The sequence below is a fragment of the Mytilus trossulus genome, chromosome 7, assembly GCF_036588685.1.
Source record: "Mytilus trossulus isolate FHL-02 chromosome 7, PNRI_Mtr1.1.1.hap1, whole genome shotgun sequence".
In the NCBI taxonomy this organism is placed as follows: Eukaryota; Metazoa; Mollusca; class Bivalvia; order Mytilida; family Mytilidae; genus Mytilus; species Mytilus trossulus.
The window spans coordinates 61,095,616-61,118,331 of record NC_086379.1 but is presented as its reverse complement, the minus strand read 5'-3'; the positions used below and the strand labels follow the sequence as shown (position 1 = coordinate 61,118,331).

The following is a 22,716-nucleotide window of genomic DNA, read 5'->3' as shown; positions in this document are numbered from 1 at the left end:
GGCTTGTATTTTCTATCACGATTTCCTTGATAGAGGGTTACTAATCACAAGGCAGTTATTAAACCAAGAGTTCCAAATGGTGAAGTTGAAATCTTCCCTTTGTTAATTTTACGGACGCCATCACTAGTTAGTTGACCGTTATGGTATAAACGTTTCACAGATAATATCAGATATGTTCCTTATGTCGCTACTACAATCCCATTCCATTTTCACGAATGTGACCTACCGAATTAGACTATTTACTGGATTTGTTCTAACATCACGACGGGTGTTCCATATGGAGCAAGATCTGTTTACCCTTCCGGAGATCACCCCCAGATTTTGGTTGGATTCGTGTTGCTTTATATTTAGTTTTCTATGTTAGTCTTTTTCTTCTTTAGCTATTGGGTTGTCAAATTATTTTCTATCTATGAGTTTGGCTGTCCATGAGGTATCTTTTGTCCCTCTTTTATATTGGTAATAATACTGAATTATTTACCTTTAATTTGTTTGTCATTGGCTATCGATACCAGTGTTATTTTTCGCTCACTCAATCAATCAGACACCTTCAAATTGGGATTTGAATAGAATAAAAGGGTAAAGTACATGCAGGTGCACGAGAAGCAAAAAGGAAAGTTTAAGTATTCAACATTTAAATCAACACACACAGTTTAGTCCTCTGCTGGTTGTTCGTATTATTTTGATTTATGCAATGAGAACCTGATAACCACACAGTTGAAATGTATATAACACGTGCGATATGACAAGTGGGCATTACAGACAAACAATCACCTAATCTGACCTTGTAAATTGATAACCTGAGTACGCCAAGAAATGGTTTTGTAGACGTTGTTTTGAAAATGAATGTTTGTCTTTCATCGTTTTTCTTCTTTTCATCATGGTGTTTTTAGTTTTTTAACTTGTACATTTTAATGTTCCTTTGGTATACTTCGGCTCTCTTTACACAATTTTGTCTTGGACGCAAAATGTTCAACTTAGACCACAGTGTAAGGCAATCTGACTTCCTGAACCTTTATAAAATATGTTGTTAAAAAGGACTTAATAATTAGGAAAGCAATGTCCAAGGAAACAACCATGTGATTAATTACTTAATCATGGATAATTTCTAAGTTAACTTCAAATAGGACCCGAAAAAAGGTCTTCATAGATTGCGCCGGTTTTGGCAGGTCTGAAGAACCAACAAAACATAACTACTGGTCTCTCTTTAGTGTATTTATTTTAGACTTTTAAAGTCAACAATACGTAACAGAATTTCAGACCTATATCAAAACATTTCTTTCTTCAGTTCAAGTGGCGAGTGCGAATATTTCTTGGTATGAAGCCTATCAACGTTGTATAGATAACGGTAGTGAATTATCACGTGACATAGACGATTTACCCAAAAAGGAAACGAATGCATCATTGTGGGTGTCTCTTCTGCGAAGACCTAGTTTGATTTGGGGCAAAGGTAAGAATTAAAACCAATTATATCAGTCCTAATAGGAAAAATATGGCAGTATTTAGTGCTTCTTTGATGAATATTTGTTTGTTTTTGTTCTGATTGAGATTGTGACACGATGATGACTGCTGTATCCCTATTTTGACAATTTTACCTTTTATGTATGTTTTTTCAAGCATGGTTGTCAATATAATGGAATTTGATGCGACCCTCATACAAGTGAGAGGTTTACCGTCATAAAACCAGGTTCAATCCACTATTTTCTACATAAGAAAATGCCTGTACCAAATCAGGAATATGACAGTTTTTATCCATTTGTTTGATGTGTTTTATCTTTTGATTTTGCCATTTGATTAGGGACTTCTTGTTTTGAATTTTCCTCGGAGTTCAGTATTTTCATGATTTTACTTTTGATACGAACGTGTTTTTTTCTACAGAATAATATTAGCGATAGTCGGCTATATTTTCTTACCATGAAATTGATGTTGTATTTTAATGTATAGTTGTATATTTTTGTAATGCAACTGTCTTTGTTTAGAATAATGTATTTTTGTTATTTGATCAGATATATAAACGGATAATTTATTTAGAGAAAATGAATTCGATGAGCTACTGTTAAACCTAATGTATATTCATTTATACATTGTTATACTCTGGAGACCCTGATTTTCATTGAATTTGGTATACTGATAAAAAATATCTCCGTTGCAAAAAAAGAAAAGAAAATTGAATCGGGCATATTGCTTCAATAGCTAAAATAGTTTGGGGGTAGTGCTTATACTTACAGTTTAAAATGGTGTTAACAATTACAAAAACATTATATGTGGAAAGCTCTATTCCAATTGCTCAAAAAGTAACTCTGGAACAGGAGATGAAAAAGTATAACAAAAATACCGAACTCCAAGGCAAATTTATAAAGTGAAAATCCATAAAAACTGGCATGTGTAAATCAACTGTCACTGTCTGAACTTGGTACATACATTTTCGAATGAAATGGTGGGTTTATCCTAGTTTTATAGCTAGCCAAACCTTCCACCTGTAATACAGTTGTTTGTAATTCCTTAATATTGACACAACTGCATAAACAACCAATTCAGACATATGTGCCATTAAGTGGGATATCAGCTAAAACTATGTAACTAGTAAATATATTTGTTTAGGGACCAGCTGAAGGACGCCTTCGGGTGCGGGAATTTCTCGCTGCATTGAAGACATGTTGGTGACCTTCTGCTTTTGTCTGCTCTATGGACGGGTTGTTGTCTCTTTGACACATTCCCCATTTCCATTCTCAACTTTATCAAAAACATACTGAAAAAAAGAATTCAAACAAGCATACACATTACAATATAAAAAAGATGTGATATGATTGCCAATAAAACAATTCTCACCGTACGGCCTTCAAAAATGAGCGAAGCACATACCGCATAGTCAGCTATAAAGGCCCCGAAATGACAATGTAAAAATAATTCAAACGAGAAAACTTACGGCCCAATTTATGTACAAAAAATGAACGAAAACAACAAATCCCGAACATATAAACAAACGACAACCACTGAATTACAGGCTCCTGACTTGTGACAAGCATATACATAGAGAATGTTGCGGAGCTAAACATATTAGCGGGGTCCCAACCCTTCCCTCACCTGGGACAGTGGTGTAACAGTACAACATAAGAACGAACTATAAAAAACAGTTGAAAAAGTCTTAACTCATCAGATGGATAAAAATACAAATACAAGTGGACGAGTTTCCCAACAACAAAAAGACACTATAAGTTCAGATCTGAGAGTACTCGCAGTTACTGGAAGCTAGTTCAAAGCCATTAAAACTAATAAAATAATCATGCATCTAAGACTAAATTTTCAATCAGTACAAATCTTACATCCAATGGATTTAGTGTAAAGAAGTCATAAACAGTCAGAGAAAATTATGACCTTGTCCTATGCCAAGATAATTACTTATTGTTTTATATCATCTGCTATTCTAAATGTTGCATATCAATAACTCGGAGAATGGATATATAATTTACGATTTGGGAATTATTTTAAACGTTCCGAATTTGGCCAGAAATCCATGATAACGTTAGTTGGTTTTTTTTCTTTAATCTTACCATAAAATTCATTGAAGATACCAGGCCTATAAATTAACATGATTGTCGCGAATCTCTTCTTCATAAGACTTACTACTGACTCTCGAATTGAAACAGAAGGCAAAATCAGTTAAAGAGACGAAGAGCATTTAAAACTAAAGGTCAAAAATGTTAATACAAATCTTGCTATTATTATCTGTGCCTTTAATAAAGACAACCTTATTGCTTGGACGTATTTGTTGTCAAACCTGTGACATTTTGAGCCGTAATTTAGAATTGGTGCCCTTACATTCCGTCGTCGTCTGCGTCAGCGATGTCAATGTTTATTTTTAGCTTGCCAAACCTTAATTAAACTTTATCAATTTTTTTTCATAACTCATTTTTGTGTTTAAAAAGTTATGTATGATGCAGAATTTTATAAATATTATTACTGACTTTGTTAGTTTTTATACATGCAATATGGGACTAAAATGTTTAAACGTCACTTTCATCGAGTGTTATGAAACCTGGGGCAGAAGCTTCTTCAAGGCTAAGAAATCGCATCTGTAGAAAAAAACCCATTTTTTATATATATTTTTCCCCGTATTATTTTTTGGCATTTGATATTATACCTTAACTTTAACATTGGCAAACGTATGAGAGACAAAAAGTTCCGTAGAACCATTTAAACTTTCTACGATAAGAAAATATTAGAAAATGCAAAAGGGCTAATTCTGATAGTAAGAATCAGTTCTGAATCAAAACATTATGAGAAACATTATGTGTCTTTACTTTATCTTCAATTGAAGTAGTTGTTTTCTACTTAACATCTGTAGTATTTATACGAAAATATGTTATACAAAATTATCCATTGTCTTATATTTTTTCTAAGATTTTACAAACACAATATGTGTGGCTGCACGAATTCAAACCAATGGGAGTTATCGTCTAGAGTCACATGCCTGCAATGACAGTCTGGAATTCTTATGTCATAGATCTGACCGTACTTTGTATGCTTCATCCGAATCTGGTATTGTTTTAATAGCATTATTTTCTTTGTTTCTGAATTTTACTCATTGTTATATCGTTGTACTATTTTGTGTTATATAAACTTTACATACTACTCTATATACACTTTATGAGAAACGTACGGGTAAGATGATGAAATATGTTAAATTAACAGACAGTTAGTATCCAGTCGTCCTGGTGTAAACCACGCCTACACCTGCTATAAATGATTCCGACAACAAAGACAGGCGTGCTATACACCATAAACCAATTTGGATTTATGGCATAAAAAGGTTAAGTGGGGTTGACAACCAAGAAATCGTACGGCATATTACGCTTCGTGTTACGCATTACTAGGTTTCATTACGTTATTTTAGGGATTTTTGCGTGTCGATGCGTATAACTACGCATGTTTATGTACGCATTTTCATTATAATAAGACAATGTGTATCCATATTTCCCGCCTATTACTGAACTATTTTTCACTCTAAGAGCAAGATGGATAGACAACGGAAGGAATTGACAAATTAGGGATCATTATTAATACATTTAAATTATTTTAATAAATGGTAGTCAAATGATATTCAAGCAACCTTACTTCATAGATCACAAGGTGTTTTGAACATCTGCATTGTATAAAGACCAATAAAAAAATTACCATAGCCATTAACAAAAACAGTATATAATATGTTGTCATAGTTTGCAACATGTAATTGCCCAGAATTGCAGATGATACTGTGTCTTTCAAGTTTGTAAGCATAGGGAAAGCGAAAAGAAGTTTTTATTAAATAAAAGTTTTGCTTCTATGTCATCTTTTAATTTATCCCAGTGCTATGTGTGTTTTCTGTCTTGAAAACCCTGTTGAGAATACCAAGGGAGTCGACTGTAATATAGATTTTGGTTTTACCATTGATATGTCATTTTTTTGATGTGTAGTCACTTCCTGTACAACTTTAATTTCATTTATTTACTATTCCTTTTAATGAGTTGTTGAAAATAAACGCATATTGTATTTGCAAATCTAATGTACAAAACCGTAGGAAAACTTGCGAAAACGTACTTCAACCGTAGTGAACCGAATTAGTAAAGTACAGGGAGCTTATTCACAAAGCATCCGTTAGCTAACGGACCCGTTAACGTTTCCGTTAAATTTCCGCTAATTTAATTTCGTATTCACAAAGCCTCCGTTAATTTAAACCCGATAATTAACGGGTATGTTAACGTACCCGTTAATAGGGCACTTTGCTCTGCTTTTATGTTAATTGGTCAGCGGAAATAAACCAATGTATTTATATTGTATATGTATATTATTTGGCTTTTTTTTTTTGGAATTCTTCTGTTCATATTATCATTTGTTCGTATCATGGGATAATGGGTATGTTAAAAATGTAAATAAGATAAAAGAAGATGTGGTATGAGTGCTTATGAAACAACACTCCATCAAAGTCATTATTTACAAAATTTAACCATAATATGTCAAAGTGCGGCCTTAAATCTATATGATAAATACATGTACATCGAAAACTATATTTGCCAAAACTGTTTGCTATTTCTAACCAAAACGGCAATTATATCACAGAAGACAACAGCAACGCGAAAAAGATAAAGAAAGCCATAAAATACTTTTGACATTAAACATAATCACCAAATATTAAATTCCCTTTCTATATAATCACCTAAGTCCGCGCTGAAGTACGTCCATTTTTGATTTTTCATTATTTAAAATTCAATAATAAAATAATGAAATAGTTTAATGTTCACTATTCAATATTAATAGTGGAGTGAAAAATCAGGAAAAGTCGCTTAGTTAAGGAGTTTAATGCACCGAAATACCTCACGGCTGAAAATGCACATGAAGATAGAGTTAACATTATACTTTCATTTTAGCCCTGTCGTAGAGGTTTCCCGCGGTGCATTTTTTTGTAAAATTGCGATAAAGTGTGACTTTCCGATTTTTTTCTTTTTCATTTTCAAAAACGGGAACGTTTATAACTAATTCCCGAATGAAGATATCATCACAAAAGTTGTTATTAGATGAAAGAGTAATGTATCAGCTTTAATTTGATATCAAAATTTCTTATCATATGAACATATAAATTATGTGAATTGGATGATTTTCAAATGTTTATGTCATTTTTTTCAATGTTACCGTCTGACAAAGTATATAACATTTCTAATATATATCATCAGTGGTACGTTTTGACAAAAAACAATATAATAATCAATATTTCGAAAAAGCATGCAAATTAAGTTTTTCGGGCCGTTTTATAATTCTTATCATTTAGCAGTTTTCCTATTTGATTTTCACCTCATTAAGTCTTGTTGCTTTCCCTTTTTCTATTTTCCCCTCACTTATGATTTGCTGTTTTTCCTCAGAAAATAAAACTGTGTATTTTCTTTAATTTCATCTATAGTAAGACATATTTATATCATTGTCAATGTATAGTTTTTGACTGAGTATACAGATTTTATGTGTTAGTGTTTTTTAGTTGTTTTATTTCTTGTTGATTTTGTTGAATAAACTAATTTTAAACCACATTGGTACACCCCCGAAATAACCCGGAAAATAATGGACACGAGTCCTGTTAAGTTTGCTCACTCAGTTCCAAAACGGAGTAGGCTTAAGAGTAATTGGGAATTATGCGTTATTTGCCAAATATCTAGTTATGAAAATTTGTCAAATGCAACAGAAAAAGGGAAGACTACTCTTTTAGACGCAATAGATGTCAGACAGGGTATTGTTTATCGCCGCCTTTATAATGAATTTGAGTCAACGAAAGTGATTCCATTAGAACAAATAAAATATCATAGGTCGTGTTATAAAGCATATACAAGTAAAAAAAACTTGGAAACATTTCAAATAGGGAAAGAAGTATGCTCAACATCGAGTGCAAACCATTCTGTGTTTGAACCAACTTGTGTTAAAACACGCTTAACGGTATTACAATCAGACTGGTCTAAATGTTTGTTCTGTAAACAAAAGTCCTATAAGCGAGATAAGCAATTACGGCGAGTCGAGTCTGTTGAACGTGCTGATAATATATTAAATGCAGCAAAAGACAAGTTTGACTATCAAATGGTAAGTTTACTCTATATGGAGAACTTCAAGGACAAGGCACTGTATCATTCAACATGCATTGCTAACTATATGCTAAACTGGAAAAGGGAACCTTCTGATGATGTTCCAAATGAGTCGGAGCATGATATTGCTTTCAAGAACCTGACGGAAGTTCTACACGATGATCTGTTTTTTAATAAGAAAGCATTTTCGTTGTCGAATTTGTTAGACACATATTGTTCCTTTCTTCCACAAGAAATTAGAAGTAGATATACAACTGATAAACTGCAACACAAACTGGAAAATCACTACGGTGATCGCATTGTTGTTCAGTCTCAAAGAGGACAGGGTAAATCAAATATGATTTTCAGTAGCTCTATCAGTGTTTCTGAGGCTATTCGCGCTGCCAGTAGTTTAAAAGCGGAATTAAAACTTTCTGAGATGAAAACCAGTTTTGTTAATGATTCCATACGTCAAGAAGATCAGACCCCACATGATGCGGCAAAAATTTTGAGAAGCAGTTTACAATCCTTCAAAATTTCGGCTGAATTTTATCCATCTCCTTCTGAAGTTTCTATCCCTACGGCTTTACAATTCATACCTACCTCTTTGATAAACTTTCTTGCCAGATTAATAGATGATAACTATTTTCATATGGAGAATGATTTCAATTCACTCTCAGGTGATACGGTACGGAAATGTATTGATTTAGCCGAGTGTGTGATATCTCTGCATAAAAAACAGTTCACCCCTTTTAGTTTATCATTGGCTCTTCAGTTGCATCATGAATATGGTTCTAAAAATCTTATTGAAACTTTACATTCACATGGCTTTTGTGCGTCTTACACTGAGGTTAGACAATTTCTGACTAGTTTAGCAAACCATGAAATTATAAGTTCCCAAAATGAAACATACATCCCAAATGGCATATGTCCTAAAATTTCAGGTGGAGACTTCATTCAAGAAGGGTCTGACAACGTTGATATCAATGCAGAAACTATTGATGGTAAAAACACATTCCATTCTATGGCTCGTGCAGTTTTTCAGGTTGTGAATCATCCGACTTTTCAGACAGACTTAGCTAACGTGAAAATAAAACGCGGCCAAGAAAGATCCCTCGCTCTGGATGAAAACACGTCTAGTCTCATGTCATGTTTGCCTTTCTGTAAGCCTAAAGAAAGATTCGGCCCACCTAGATGTACCGAGCCATACGGCAGAATCGAATCATGTGCAACCAATAAATCTGACGTGTCTGATATGGCTTGGGTATTGCTCCGATCACTTACACGCGACATTGCTGAACTACCTTCGTTTCAAAATGATAAAAAACAAATAATACCTTTTTTGACAGGCTTTCACAAAAGACTTTCCGACCGAAAAAACATTCATGTCGTCGTTGCATATCCTCCAATCATAGACGCAAAACCTGCTGACATGGCGACAGTGTATACAACAATGGTGAAATGCCTAGAAATGTCAAAGGCTGCAGGTCAGAATAACCCAGTACAGACCTTCGACCAACAGCTTTATGCCATAGCTCAACAAGTAAAGTGGTCTATGCCTCAGATTTTTCACCCACACGTTGTGAGATTAGGTGGGTTTCACATGGTTTCGTGTTACCTTTCAGCAATAGGCAAAATATGGGCATCAGCTGGGCTTCGGGATTTATTGGTCGATTCGGGTGCATATGCAGGATGTACTGTAGATCAGATTCTCCAAGGCAAGCAGTTTAATCGCGGTGTTAGAGCTTACACATTAGCATATGAAACTGTGATGGCACTATGGTTCAAGAAATTTTTTCAATGGTGTTCAAACCAACGAAAAATTGCTAACATAGACGAAAGGTTCTGGCAAACAATGCTTTCTTGTCATGATGCATTCAGTGACCTTAATAAAAAGGTTTTAGATCTCTCTGAATTTTTAATTCTTTTCCGGGAACAGTTATCCCCGTTGATTTCGGAGTTCAGAGAGTTTTCTTATAGAGCATCTCCAACTTTTAAATTTTGGGAAATGTTTTTACGAGCCGTTGAAGTTATGCTTATGAATGTCAAATCAGAACGTGATGGAGATTGGACTTTACACCTCCAATCCGTGTCTTCTATGTTGCCATATTTCTTTATTGCAAACAAGACAAATTATGCTAGGTGGACACCAGCTTATTTAATTGACATGCTGAATCTCCCAGAAGAAACTTATTCAGCTTTCATGTCCGGAAAGTTTGCAGTCAGACAAAAGCCTGGTGTTTTCAATGGCATATGGAGTGATATGGCAACAGAGAAGACTATAATCAAAGATTCGAAGGGAAACGGCGGTATAGTCGGATTAACTACGCAAAAATCTGCTCTTCTTCGTTGGACTTTTACTAGGCACATTCTTGCAAGGTACGCTTCTGAAATGAGGAAAAGGTCTGAATTGCTATTGACTCTGACGAAAATCACGAAGAGAGTAGACCGACAGCGATGAAACGCGATGAACAGCAAGTGAAGGATCTTATTGAGCATGTTCAAAATAATATGACAGATCCATTCGACATTGAAAAATGTCCTAAATCGCTAATAAACATTGCAACAGGTTTGCATGCCAGTAGAGAAGTTGAAGCTTCGCTGCTGAATTCTGTAGATCGAGGACAAAAATCGATGAAATCTTTTGTAGATGGTTGTTTCAGAGACAACGAAACTCGCGACTTTTTTTCCCCAATTTCTAAATCTGCACTCAAAACCTTGACAAAGCCATGCAATCTAAAATGTCGATCTGGCGATATTGTAAAAACTCATATTAATCCCGAGCTTGTCTTTCGAAGAGCTTTAGCCCTTGCAAATGTCCGAGACGAAGTTACCGTTGAAAAGGTTTTGGCTTACCCCATCGGTAGAATACCAACATCCATTTTTCATGACGATGGGTTGATGAGGAAATCATGCAAAGCAGATTTCATTCATCTATTGGAAAAAGAGGTGTGCACCTCTTTCACACTTCCACTGTATGATAAGAATCGATCAATCCTTATCAGAGATGGCATGGGTATTGTTCAAAGTCTTTTTGTAAAAAGGTACAATAGTTTTGGAGATTTGGCCAAGGACTACTTTAGAACTTTAATATCAAGTTTTGAAAATTTCGGGTGTGTCGTAGACGTGTTTGATCGGTATGACGTAGAACATTCTACAAAATCAGCAGAAAGAATGAGGCGGTCTATTTCAAATGGTGGTAAGATTTTTCAGGTCATTGAAGGCAGGTCAATTCCAGATTGGAAGAAATTTCTATGTGCATCGGAAAATAAACAAGCATTATTAAGATTTTTGGGTGACTATGCGCTCGCACACTTCAATGAATTCGATTTGAATGAGCATGACGAACTATTCTTAGCTGGATGTTTTCAAAACCCAGAGACTGTTAAACAAATTTGTGCCGGAACTGTTACTGATTGTATTCAGTTGTTCAGTACACAGGAAGAGGCAGATACAAGAATCATTCTACAGTCTCTGTTTGCTAATGAACAGCTAATAAAAAGTAATTCCAGAGGTCACATTGTAATAAAATCATCGGACACTGATGTTTTACTTCTGTGTATAAGGTATTTTCCCAAAATGACAAACATTGATGAATTGTGGTTCCAGACAGGATGCGTTTCTTCAACCAAAGACGCCCGACGGTTTATACCTGTACACGAAATATACAATGCCATTGGACCAGTGGTTTCCAGTACTTTACCAGCTGTTCACGCTCTAACGGGATGCGACACGACGTCTTCTTTCTTTGGAATAGGCAAAAAGACAGTATACAAGACATTAAAACAACACCCATTAAGATATCAAAGTTTGATCAATCTAGCTAGTTCTGATATCGAAACATCTGTAACAGTGGGAAGACAATTTATCGCTGATCTATATGACCCCAAAGGCAAGGCTCAATCTGTACATGGTGATCTAAATAAACTGCGAGTGAAGTCAGCGCTATCTAAGGATGCTTCCTTAGTGAGACTTCCTCCTTCAGAAGCATCTTTCAGACAACACATATTTAGAGTGTCCCTACAAGTGTACGTCTGGATGAATGCCCATATCGCAAAACCACCACCTAGATCACCTCTTGAATATGGATGGACAATGGGGAATAGCTCAATAGTTCCACTATATTTTGAGGGGCCAATGTCTTCTGACTTTTTACAAGACCTTGTTTTGCACATGCAAAGGCAAATCTATTTGTGGTAAATCATGTGTATGTTATGAACAACACTTGTCATGCACAAGCATTTGTGGTTGTCAGGGCAGTGATGATTGTAGAAACCAGCTTACTCATCAGACTGTTTTAGAAGATTGCAACGACGCGGATGATGATTAGTATGAACCCCGATGCCCAATATTTCATGTTTTAGATGCTAGAAGCCTTTTCGCTGTTGAAAATTTTTTAGAAAATAAAAATAAAAAAAAAAATAAAAAAATAACTAAACAAAAAAAAATATTAAAAAAAACCTGCCAGTGGTCTTCGACCTTGACGTGGTTGGTAGGCTTGTAAACCAACAAGAGACTTTATCGAATATTTTAGAAGTATAACATGTACTTTTTTGTGTTAGTTTTTCGTAACCACTTCAAATCATCGGACGTGCATAATAAAGTCAAGTGTAATTGAAATATACAAAAATATCTTCATTTGTATCAAAATTTCTGTAAATCGTGTTTGTGTGATATATATAGTGCTTTAAAACGGTAAAAGTCAAAAGTCTACTCTTGATTTTTTGTTGTTTGCGTTGGTTTATAAAAAAGGGGGATGCACAGCGTCATGCATTTTCAAAATGATATTACTCTTCCACTGGTCGACCTATTGTCATCAATAAAACTTCATATACTATCGTGTTTATGCTGACATTTATGCATCAAGACTATTTTGATAATTTCAACATTATTTTTTATTTAAAAAGGGAATAATGAATTTGATCGTTTTTTCATTGAATCATGGACCGGGTCTAAACTTTACAGTTCTAACTTCTCCTTTATTCTTTATATTATCTTAACAAAACTTTCCCAAAAATATCTTTATATATTGTAATACATTATTAAAAAGCTGAATATTGAATATAAATATTTTTTATCGATAATTTTTGTAAATAAAGATAATCTTTATCATTTTCTTCCATGTTGGCTGCGGGGGTGAACATCACTAATCTATGTCAATCTGGCATAAATATTAGAAGCTGCATTTGTACAGCACCCCTAGAGCTTGCTTCCATTGAAATTTACTCTCAGTTATCATGAGCGAATACCGAGAAATTGTCCAAAATGTCCAAAAATGTCGATTTTTTTAAATCCCCCCTTTTTACCTTTAATCACAATTATCAAAAATCTGCACCATTTTGGCATTCTACGACATGCCTTAATAGAAGGGTATTATATTTATCTTCAAAATAAGACCAAAATTAGCCGTGAGGTATTTCGGTGCATTAAATTTTTAAATTTACCTTAATTGTCACCGTACTATAAGTGATGAATAATGAAATTTGGATTGTGACACTATATCCGGTATTTCGGATTCGTCATTTTGATGTTATCTAACTCAGATTTGAATAAATATCATAACTAAAACGTATACATGGTATGGTAAAGTCTTGAATTTTTTTTGAATTTTTTTTCCCCTATCTATTTTGAACAGAAATTCCTTGGTTCAATGTATGGACGACCTGAATACCAAAACATATAAATAAAAATTAAAATACTCTAAAGTCTTTATTTTTCTTATTTTACAATTTATCTTTGCTGTTCTTCATCCGCTAGTTACAGATAACACATGCCGATTGCACAGGAACGATCATTAGAGGGATTACGGAGGACCTTAATGACAAATTACGCGTGAAAATTAACAAATAGCTTATTTTGAATATTGCTGCAAACCTTCGGCCCCAAATTTCAGATATACCTTATATCTCATTCTTAAGCTTATAAAGAGAAACAAAACGTATATAGTCAATATGTTCCATAACGCATAACTAAGGAAAACTTTATACACCATTTGAAAGCTTATTGAAAGAGGAACAAAATGGTTAAAACCAAAGTGTCCCGTAATGACCATTAGAGGGGTAATAGGGTATTTAAATGCCAAAATACGCTTTTAAGACCGATAGTGTTTTACTGCTTTATCATTCAAGATATACAAAGGTGCAAGATCTGCATTAACAATGAAAAATGGCTCCAAACTGACATAGCAATATTTAGGTTTGACTTAACGGTTTGTTATCTGACGTCATTTGTCTGTTCGTAATGGCGTTGATTGAAGCATTTTTTCACGGACAAAATTCAGTTAAAAAAAATAGGATATTTAGTGATAGACTAAATCCCCTTGATGCATACGACGATGCAGAAATTCTTTGTAGATTTAGGATGAATAGACAGTGTATTATGGAAGTCATAGACCTTATCAGAGACTATATTTCACACGAAACAATGAGGTCGTTTGCTATATCTCCAGAGCAACAAACATTTGCCGCTTTAAGGTCTTATGCTACTGGATCTTTTCAACAAGTTACTGGAGCTTTATGGATTCTCCCGTGCTTGCAGGAAAAACCTTTCAAAATATGTGCCTCCGTTTGGTTGTGCGTGATGATTAAGTACACTGACATGGCTTTTTGCAATTCGATGCTTCTTGCAGGGAGTACGTACAATTCTTTACACATTAAAGAAACATTAAAACAAGGCGTCAGTAGATTGCCTATTTCAGGTCATTATTTTAGCCCAAATTTAACATACCCTTATTTTCCAGTGGCAGTCGAAAATTTTCGTTTTTCATGCCGCTTCACCTACCTTGCAAAACCTACTTTTTGTATCAACTATAATTTGATTCTCCTTCTGAATAAGGATTGCATATTTGCCACTTGTTGGTAAACGAGCAACAGTCATTCAAACAACCATTTCAGATGACTGTCTTTTCATGTTATTTCGATCTTGTGCTTAGAAAGTTTGACGAATATTAAATTTTCCTGTGCTTTAGTAATGATTGCAGATCTGGGATGGTTTTATACATTTATTTATGAAGTTACTTACAAATCAAGTTTCTATTGCGTTCTAATTAAAAATATTTGCGCGATTAGGCTGCAAGCAGGGGCATTCTGATTGTTTTTGGAACATAGTTATTTTTGACACAAATTTTAAAAGTTTGAAAGTTTGCCACTGGTTATCAATCTTACTTCAGTAATACAATATTCTTTCTATCCAACGACTGTAAATTGTGTTAAATATTTCATGAGCTGACCAAGAGGTGTTGGTGTTTTTTTAACAATCTGATGTCAAATATAAAGGTCCCTTCTAATCACTCACATTGGAATCAGGTATTCCTTCAGGTTGACCTTCCACTTAGCTACGTGCTAAATTTTCCTTAAAGGAAACCAGTAACTTACGGTGCATATGCAACATTTGAATGAAAGCAATTCATAATGGGAATGTGTTGTTAATAAAGTCCATGCATTCATCGTCTTGAAGCATGACAGAGTGATATCGAAGAAGCTTTAATCAGTAAGGTGCCATGGCAAATCCTAGTATGATTTTTTTTTTGTGTGGATCAGAGTTCTATAGTTCATTTATTTTATCATGTCAAATATTTAATTTATTCGCAGAGATTATGACAGCTTCTTTGGGATCTGTACTAGGCGGTGTCTTGGTTTGTATTGTTGTAGTTGCAGCCATCAAGCATAAACGGTAAGACGATACAATACATTAATACGCGTTCTTTCCTTTGAATAATTTCAAATAATTGTACTAGATATCTCGTTAGCTAATTCACTGCAAAATTCTCAAAACTACTGCATGCAGTGAATGTCGAGTCCGTTTACAAAACCATTTGCGAATCTGACGTTTTCTAATGATTTTAAATGAAATTTGTTTTCTTTTGACTTAAAGGTACATATATGATGAAATCATAGACACCTTACCATTGATAAATTATTTACCTACCTGGTGTTTAACTGATGGTGGTAATTGCAGTTACAACGATCCTAACATTGCGGAGCCAAAAACAAGAAAATCGTCTTCTTCTAATTTCTCCGTGTTTGCTGTTGAAACAAAGAAAACACTTGTTTCTGTTATGCAAAATACACAGATACAACCCGACAAGTATGCGCTCAGTCGACAAAAAACTTCATATTGTAACTCGCTGCTGATATTTTACGATATCTGTATGCAGACAACCTGATAATCGTAACTTTCTTTATATGCTGTTGGGGATTGCGACTCGTGTTTGAATGTTTGATAGTGTGACTAAAGTTAAAGTGAATACTTTTCTAATTTACAATTTTCTTTGTATATATAGTCCTTATATTTTAAGTTATAATTAACGTTAAATGTTCATTATGATGACAATGAGATACAAACATTTTCCATGTTCACACATTGTTAATGGAAACTATAGTAATGTTTAAATTACGTTCGTTTTCAAGTAAAGATAGGTAACGATATAGTACTCTCCTTTGAACTGTTAATCGTTTTCCCTTTTGTACAATGTTCACTTAAATGAAAATTGCAAGCTTTTCTTATTCGGAATGTTGTTACGCGTTTGTTGTTATCTTTAAATAATCTTTTTTTATGCCCCAACCGTAGCGAATGGGGCCTCAGTTTTAAAATTGTTCGTCTGTACGTCCGTCCGTACGCAGGTCCAAAAGTTGATTTTCGTTCTTGTCTCAGACAAATGTTTTGACACTCATACACAATGCTTATTATCAAATAATTCAGATCAGTTTCGAAATTTGTTGGCGTCATTTTTACCGTTCTAGAGTTATGCTACTTTATAAATGACACATATGCTTATCTTTTTTTATTTCCATTTTCTCACTTTATTTTGCCTTAACTAAATGTTCTAAATCTTATAAACAATGCTTGTTTCCACAAAACACCAGATATATCAAGTTTGAATTTGGGTGTGTCTTATTTACCGTTCTTGAGTTATGACCCTTTACAAATGAAAAAAATGCTGAATTTTCCGTTTTAGTTTTTTTTTTTAACTTAAGTTTGCCTTGATCAAATGCTATGAAACTTAAACACAATGCTTATTACAACATAACACAGATCAAGTTTTGAATTTATGAGAAAATCCCTTAAACCGTTTGTGAGTTACATTTACAGTTCTTGAGTTATGTCCCTTTCTAACGTTTTATGCAAGCGGGGCCATCTTCTATGTCCCATGGACACATTCACCATTTATTATTAGATATTCCCTGAACAGAGGGAACTGATATGTTAATATTCTCATGGACATATTATATGCAGTAACGATTATTTTTCAAGTTATGAGATGGCACAAGATTCTTCATAATTTCATCTTTTTAAAAAAAAAATCGGGAAACCCTTCCCAATTTTTTTAATAATAAAAGTATAAATATTATTTAAGTATACTTGAAATGTCTGAAAATTGGTTTCATTTAACCTCAAGTATATTGTCTCAGGAAACCTTACCTCACTTTTATTTTAACAGGGCCGTAACTACATTGAGACAAATGCCTCTTGTAGGAAATTTCAAAAACCAAATGCTTGTCTCCATATCAAATTGTGTTCACCGCGAGTGCCTTGGAAGAAGCAAGTTCTGTTTTCCCTCAGACGTAGCCCTGATTCTTCGAGATCAATTTTCTTATTTATTTGTCTTTTGTTCATTGATCGCCCTTCTGTATTCTGTTAGTGTTGCATTCCTGTTGTAATCTAGTTATTTTGATATAACTTGATTATGAGTTTACAAGAAAAACAGCAGCCACAGACTTAACTATGTAAATTCCTTTTTGAATTTATCATGCGCATTGGTCTTTTGATGTTTTCCCTAGAAACTTAAGTCATACACTGAATTTATACATTTTGCTTTGAGACCAAAATATTGTCAAAAAAAATTATTAAAACAAAACTTGCATTTTCAGATTATAAAAGGGTTAACGGAACACCCAGAAAGGATTATTTTGAAACATTTGTTCTATAGCTTCTTGGGACTTCAGTGGACCCATAAACCATTTTAAAAAAATACCTCGCTCCGCTCGGCGAATAACGTTTACCAATACTTTTAAAAGAGACCATTTAAAACCAAACTTTAATACTATGTATGTATGCAATACATGTATATGCAGTTGGGAATAAAAAAATATTATTTCTGCAGGCGATGATTATTAATTCTCATTAAATGATACACGGTACATAATGACTTGACTATACATGTATTATATATAATAAACAAATCATTTAAAAATTGTATGTTTTCGAATATCATAAATAGTTTTAATAAACAGCTGCGCCATGAGCGCATGATACGCCCGACGTCTTGTGTACAAAAAAACTAAATATCACTAAAATAAAATTTTGAATCAAAACCAAAAAGTATACAGATCTTTAGATTAATATAACAAAGAAGTTTGTAAAGTTTTAAGCAATAATCATAAATTAGTTTTGAGATACGGCGCGACATGTAAAAATAACCTCCCCTGTTTAACAAAATACTCAATAACTCCAAAAAAAGTTTTGAATCATCACCAAAAAATATTCAGATCTTTAGATTAATATAACAAAGAAGTGTGTAAAGTTTTAAGCAATAATCATAAATTGTTTTTGAGATACGGCACAGCATGTAATAAAAACAACTCCCCCTTTTTACAAAATACTCAATAACTCAAAAATTAATTTTTGAATCATCACCAAAAAGTATACAGATCTGTATAATTATCAATATAACAAAGACATGTGTTAAGTTTTAAGCAATAATCATAAATCGTTTTTGAGATATGGCGCGACATGTAAAAAAAACCTCCCCCTTTTTTACAAAATACTCAATAACTCAAATATGAAATTTTGAATCATCACCAAAAAGTATACAGATATTAAGATTAATATAACTAAGAAGTGTTTAAAGTTTAAAGCCATAATCAAAAATTGTTTTTGAGATACGGTGCGACATGTGAAAAAACCACACCTCTGTTTAAGTTACAATGTGCCGTAACTCAAAAAGTTTTAATCTTATTTTCACCAAAAAGTATACAGATCATTTGACCATTATAAAAAACAACTGTATTAAGTTTCATAAAATTTGGATAAGTCGTTCTCAAGTTACGGTGCGACATGTTTACGCCGGACAGACAGACGGACAAACGGACAGACAGACAGACAGACAGACGGACGGACGGACGGACACCGGACATTTGTATACCATAATACGTCCCGTCTTTGACGGACGTATAAAAATGAATAGTCAGTCCCTTGCTTTAATGAAAATGAAAAATCTTGCTTCAATACTGCAGAAAATGAATAATTTGTCCTTTTAGTTTACGAAAATAAATAACCGATCAATAACAAATCCTCCCCCCCCCCCCCCCCCCCCCCCCCACGAATATCAAATGGTCGTCCCCTAAGAACATACACGGAAAAAATAGAAGAAGACGATTTTACTTGTGTTTGGCTCTGTCATGTTGAGATCGTGGTAAGTGCAATTACCATGATCAGTTTAACACCTGTAAACTTGTAACTCTTCGTTTTAATTAACGTAGATAACCTTTTGAATGTACTGTAACAACTCGTCCATAATTTCTTTGTTAACCCTCTGAAGTTGTGATCATTGCTGTAAACTCTTATCCTTTCATGAAATGGTGCTTGTCTTTTGTACGTTTCATGACAATTTAAGCTCATTTAACAGTATAACAACCAAAGTAAGATGTCTCAATATAACTTCAAATCGTTATCTTCCGATTCTGAAATTAAAACTGTAACAGTGATTCTATCATTTATTCCAAATAGAGTTTTGGTCTTCCTACCTGGGAGCACTAATTAGTAACAGGTGATGTGCACTTTAAAATAAATCGTTCTGCACTAATTTTACTAAACTAACTGAAAATGTAAAAAAAAAATCAATAACTTTCTATTCCGGGTGAAGCTTTTATTTTTTTTTTCTTTCTTTCAGGTACTTATGAGATGTGTACGTAGAATTACTCTGGCATTTATTTGACAGTAGAAAACTATGTGTGCTAATATATTGAACGTCTAGCATGAAGAAGCGTGTATTCTTTTGTTTTAACACAGCATGTTTCTAATACTTAACAATCCTTCAGGTAAACGAGTGTAAGTAGGAATGTATGTCAATAATCCTTACTTTAAATAAGAAATTATTAATAATATTATAATACAAATTTGTAAGTCTATTTTAATGGAGAGCAAACGATCTATCGCACTCGAAACAAAACGGCAAATCAAAGATTTTTTGCATTTGAAGCGCTTATTCTGGATTAAATTAAAAGTAGCTGCTTCAAAATTTGATTTTTAGACAATTTAAATTTCTTGTATTAGTGACTGATGAAATTTTCATCATACAGTTTTATGTTTGTGTACATTACAGTGGCATACATACTTTACTTATATAGTTCGGAAGATACTTAAATATGTTTTCGGAGATAATGGTTTCCTTTTTGCATTGTGAATGTATTTTGCAATAATAGCAGTCTGGCAGTGCTGAAAGTTGTTCAGACTGTATTGATATGCATGACCATTGTACATATTAACAAAGCATACTATCAGTGTCATGACATATCATGTTTATAAATCATAGACCATTGTATTGAACAGCGGACATCTACGGAACATTCCGACGCCACCACAGGAGGACATCAACATAAGTCCCACAAGCACAGGTACGATAATGATAAAAGGCAATGATGAACCATTATACTCCAATTCAGATGATCCTGTTGGTGATTTATCGATATATTCAATAGCAAAAGACTACACTGAACCTGGTGAAAATAAAGATACACCAGATAAACAATATGACGGCGTAACATACAAGGAACCTCGAAATACAGATGAGGACAAGCACTATGATCATATAATGGAGAATCATTATCAGAATCCGTATTCGTAGTGCGGTTGGTTATCTCTAATAAATCAATTCATCATTGACAATTAATAAGCATCACATTTTATCATTGATAATTAATAAGCATCACATTTTATCATTGATAAATAAAAAGCATCACATTTTATCATCGATAATTAATAAGCATCACATTTTATCATTGATAAATAAAAAGCATCACATTTTATCATCGATAATTAATAAGCATCAGATTTTATCATTGATAATTAATAAGCATCTCGTTTTTCTTCGTCTCTTGCTTTAAACTAGTTTGCCGTTATTTCTTAATCCTTTTTGTCTTCCTTTTTTTATCTACTATCTATGAACCTAGTTATGTTTTTTCTTATGTATTTCGTATCATACCCTTTCCCATATTTTCCCTTTGCTTTTCAAACGTGAAATTAACTTTTGCTATCCTCTAGCGTTTTTTGTCACACTGTCTATTATGAGTCCTAAACAGCCTTTTCACTGACAAAGGGTAGATAAATTAAAACTCTGCTTTGCAACAACCGTTCTTCTGGTGTCTGATTCCAGATATGTATGTCCAATGTAATCACAAACTAACAATTCCAATTGCAGTTTCTGAAAATAAAACAATAGTGATCAAAATATCAACATATTTGTTTAAAAATATATTTTAAGAATCTGAAAGGGCGTGTTAAGAGTTGATTGCCACGTTGGGTACAATAAAACATTCATTGGCAACTTTAAGAATTATTTCGAAGATTAATTGTAATCTGTAAACTAAAAACATTTTGAAAAGCTAATTGTAGATACAAATCAAACTTAAATAGAAGTATATATAAGACAAACAAACAAAATTATGGTCAAAGATAACAAATAAAAGTAAAAACAAAATTCAACAAATCAGTTAACAGAAAATTAAGACTGGTAAGCACAAACTCAAGCAAAATCTTTAGGGAACCAAGGCGTTCCGTAAGGGTCAACAGTTGCTGCTTCTCAAGTGATACACATTGTATTACTGCTATTTGAATCATTGGTTTGACATTATAAAAAAGAAGATGTGGTATGATTGCCAATGAGACAACTATCCACAAAAGACCAAAATGACACAAACATTAACTACTATAGGTCAACAATGAGCAAAGCCCATACCGCATAGTCAGTTATAAAGGGCTCCAATAGGACAATGTAAAACAATTCAAACGAGAAAACTAACGGCCTTCTTTGTGTATAAAATGAACGAAAAACAAATATGTAACACATAAACAGACGACATTGTATTTGGTGATCAGCATTCCATATTAGCAGAATGATGTCAATTATCTTAAAAATGTATGTGCACATTAAATGTTGTTATTTTATAAGCCCACTGAATGTTCAGTCATGGAATAGAATCTACCAGCCTTTTAATGATTTTCAAAATTTAAATTTTAGATGAGGAAGAAGATGAGACATTTTCTCAAAATCAATTACAGTTAGAAGTTTCTTCCATGTGAAATAAAGGAAATGTGGGAAAAACGGAGATGGTGTTCTATCTTGTCTCTCTTTTGAGTTTCTAGTTTTGTAAATAGTATCAGGTACATTTTTTAATCACTCATAGAAATACCTGTCAGTGTGTATTCAGCATGTTTCAAGTACTTTTCATAGTTTTTTTTATTGTTTTTAAATTCTTTTGTAAATGCATGCCAGTTTTGTAAGTGTTTTTTATTTGTATTGTAGTCCTGTAATATTTTGTTTTCATTTCAATGTTATATTTAACTGTGCCATTAAAGTGCGAGGTTTGGCATGCCTTAAAACCAGGTTCAACCCACCACTTTTATTCCCCTTTAAAAGTGTCCTGTACCAAGTCAGGAAGATGGCCATTGTTATAATATAATATAATTGTTCGTTTCTGTGTGTGTGTTGCATTTTAACGTTGAGTCGTTTCTGTTTTCTCTTATTTTTGAGATAAGACGTGGCACGGTACTTGTCTATCCCATATTCATGTATTTGGTTTTGATGTTATATTTGTTATTCTCGTGGTGTATTGTCTGTTGCTTGGTCCGTTTCTGTGTGCTGTTGCGTTTCGGTGTTGTGTTGTTGTTCTCCTCTTATATTTAATGCGTTTCCCTCGGTTTTGGTTTGTTGCCCCGATTTTGTTTTTTGTCCATGGATTTATGAGTTTTGAACAGCGGTATACCACTGTTGCCTTTATTTATACACTTTGTCTTACTTGATTTGTAGTATTTTTATAATGAAAACCAAATAAAGGTGTTATTGATTTGGGATAATTTTATATAATAGATAGTATAAACATCATACTATAAACTTTCATATTTCATTGTCTAAAATTTTACCCTT

The 22,716-nt window shown here is 33.5% G+C and overlaps 1 protein-coding gene across 1 annotated transcript in view; it reads left to right on the top strand.

The window, feature by feature from the left end:
- LOC134726573 (uncharacterized) overlaps positions 1-15,738 on the top strand; it is a 32,242-nt gene extending 16,504 nt beyond the window's left edge. Inside the window, exons 3-5 of the mRNA XM_063590979.1 lie at positions 1,286-1,447; positions 15,164-15,245; positions 15,447-15,738. Coding sequence (XP_063447049.1) covers positions 1,286-1,447; positions 15,164-15,245; positions 15,447-15,738 — 536 coding nt within the window. The remainder of the gene's footprint in view (positions 1-1,285; positions 1,448-15,163; positions 15,246-15,446) is intronic.
- The last annotated feature ends 6,978 nt before the right edge of the window (positions 15,739-22,716 follow it).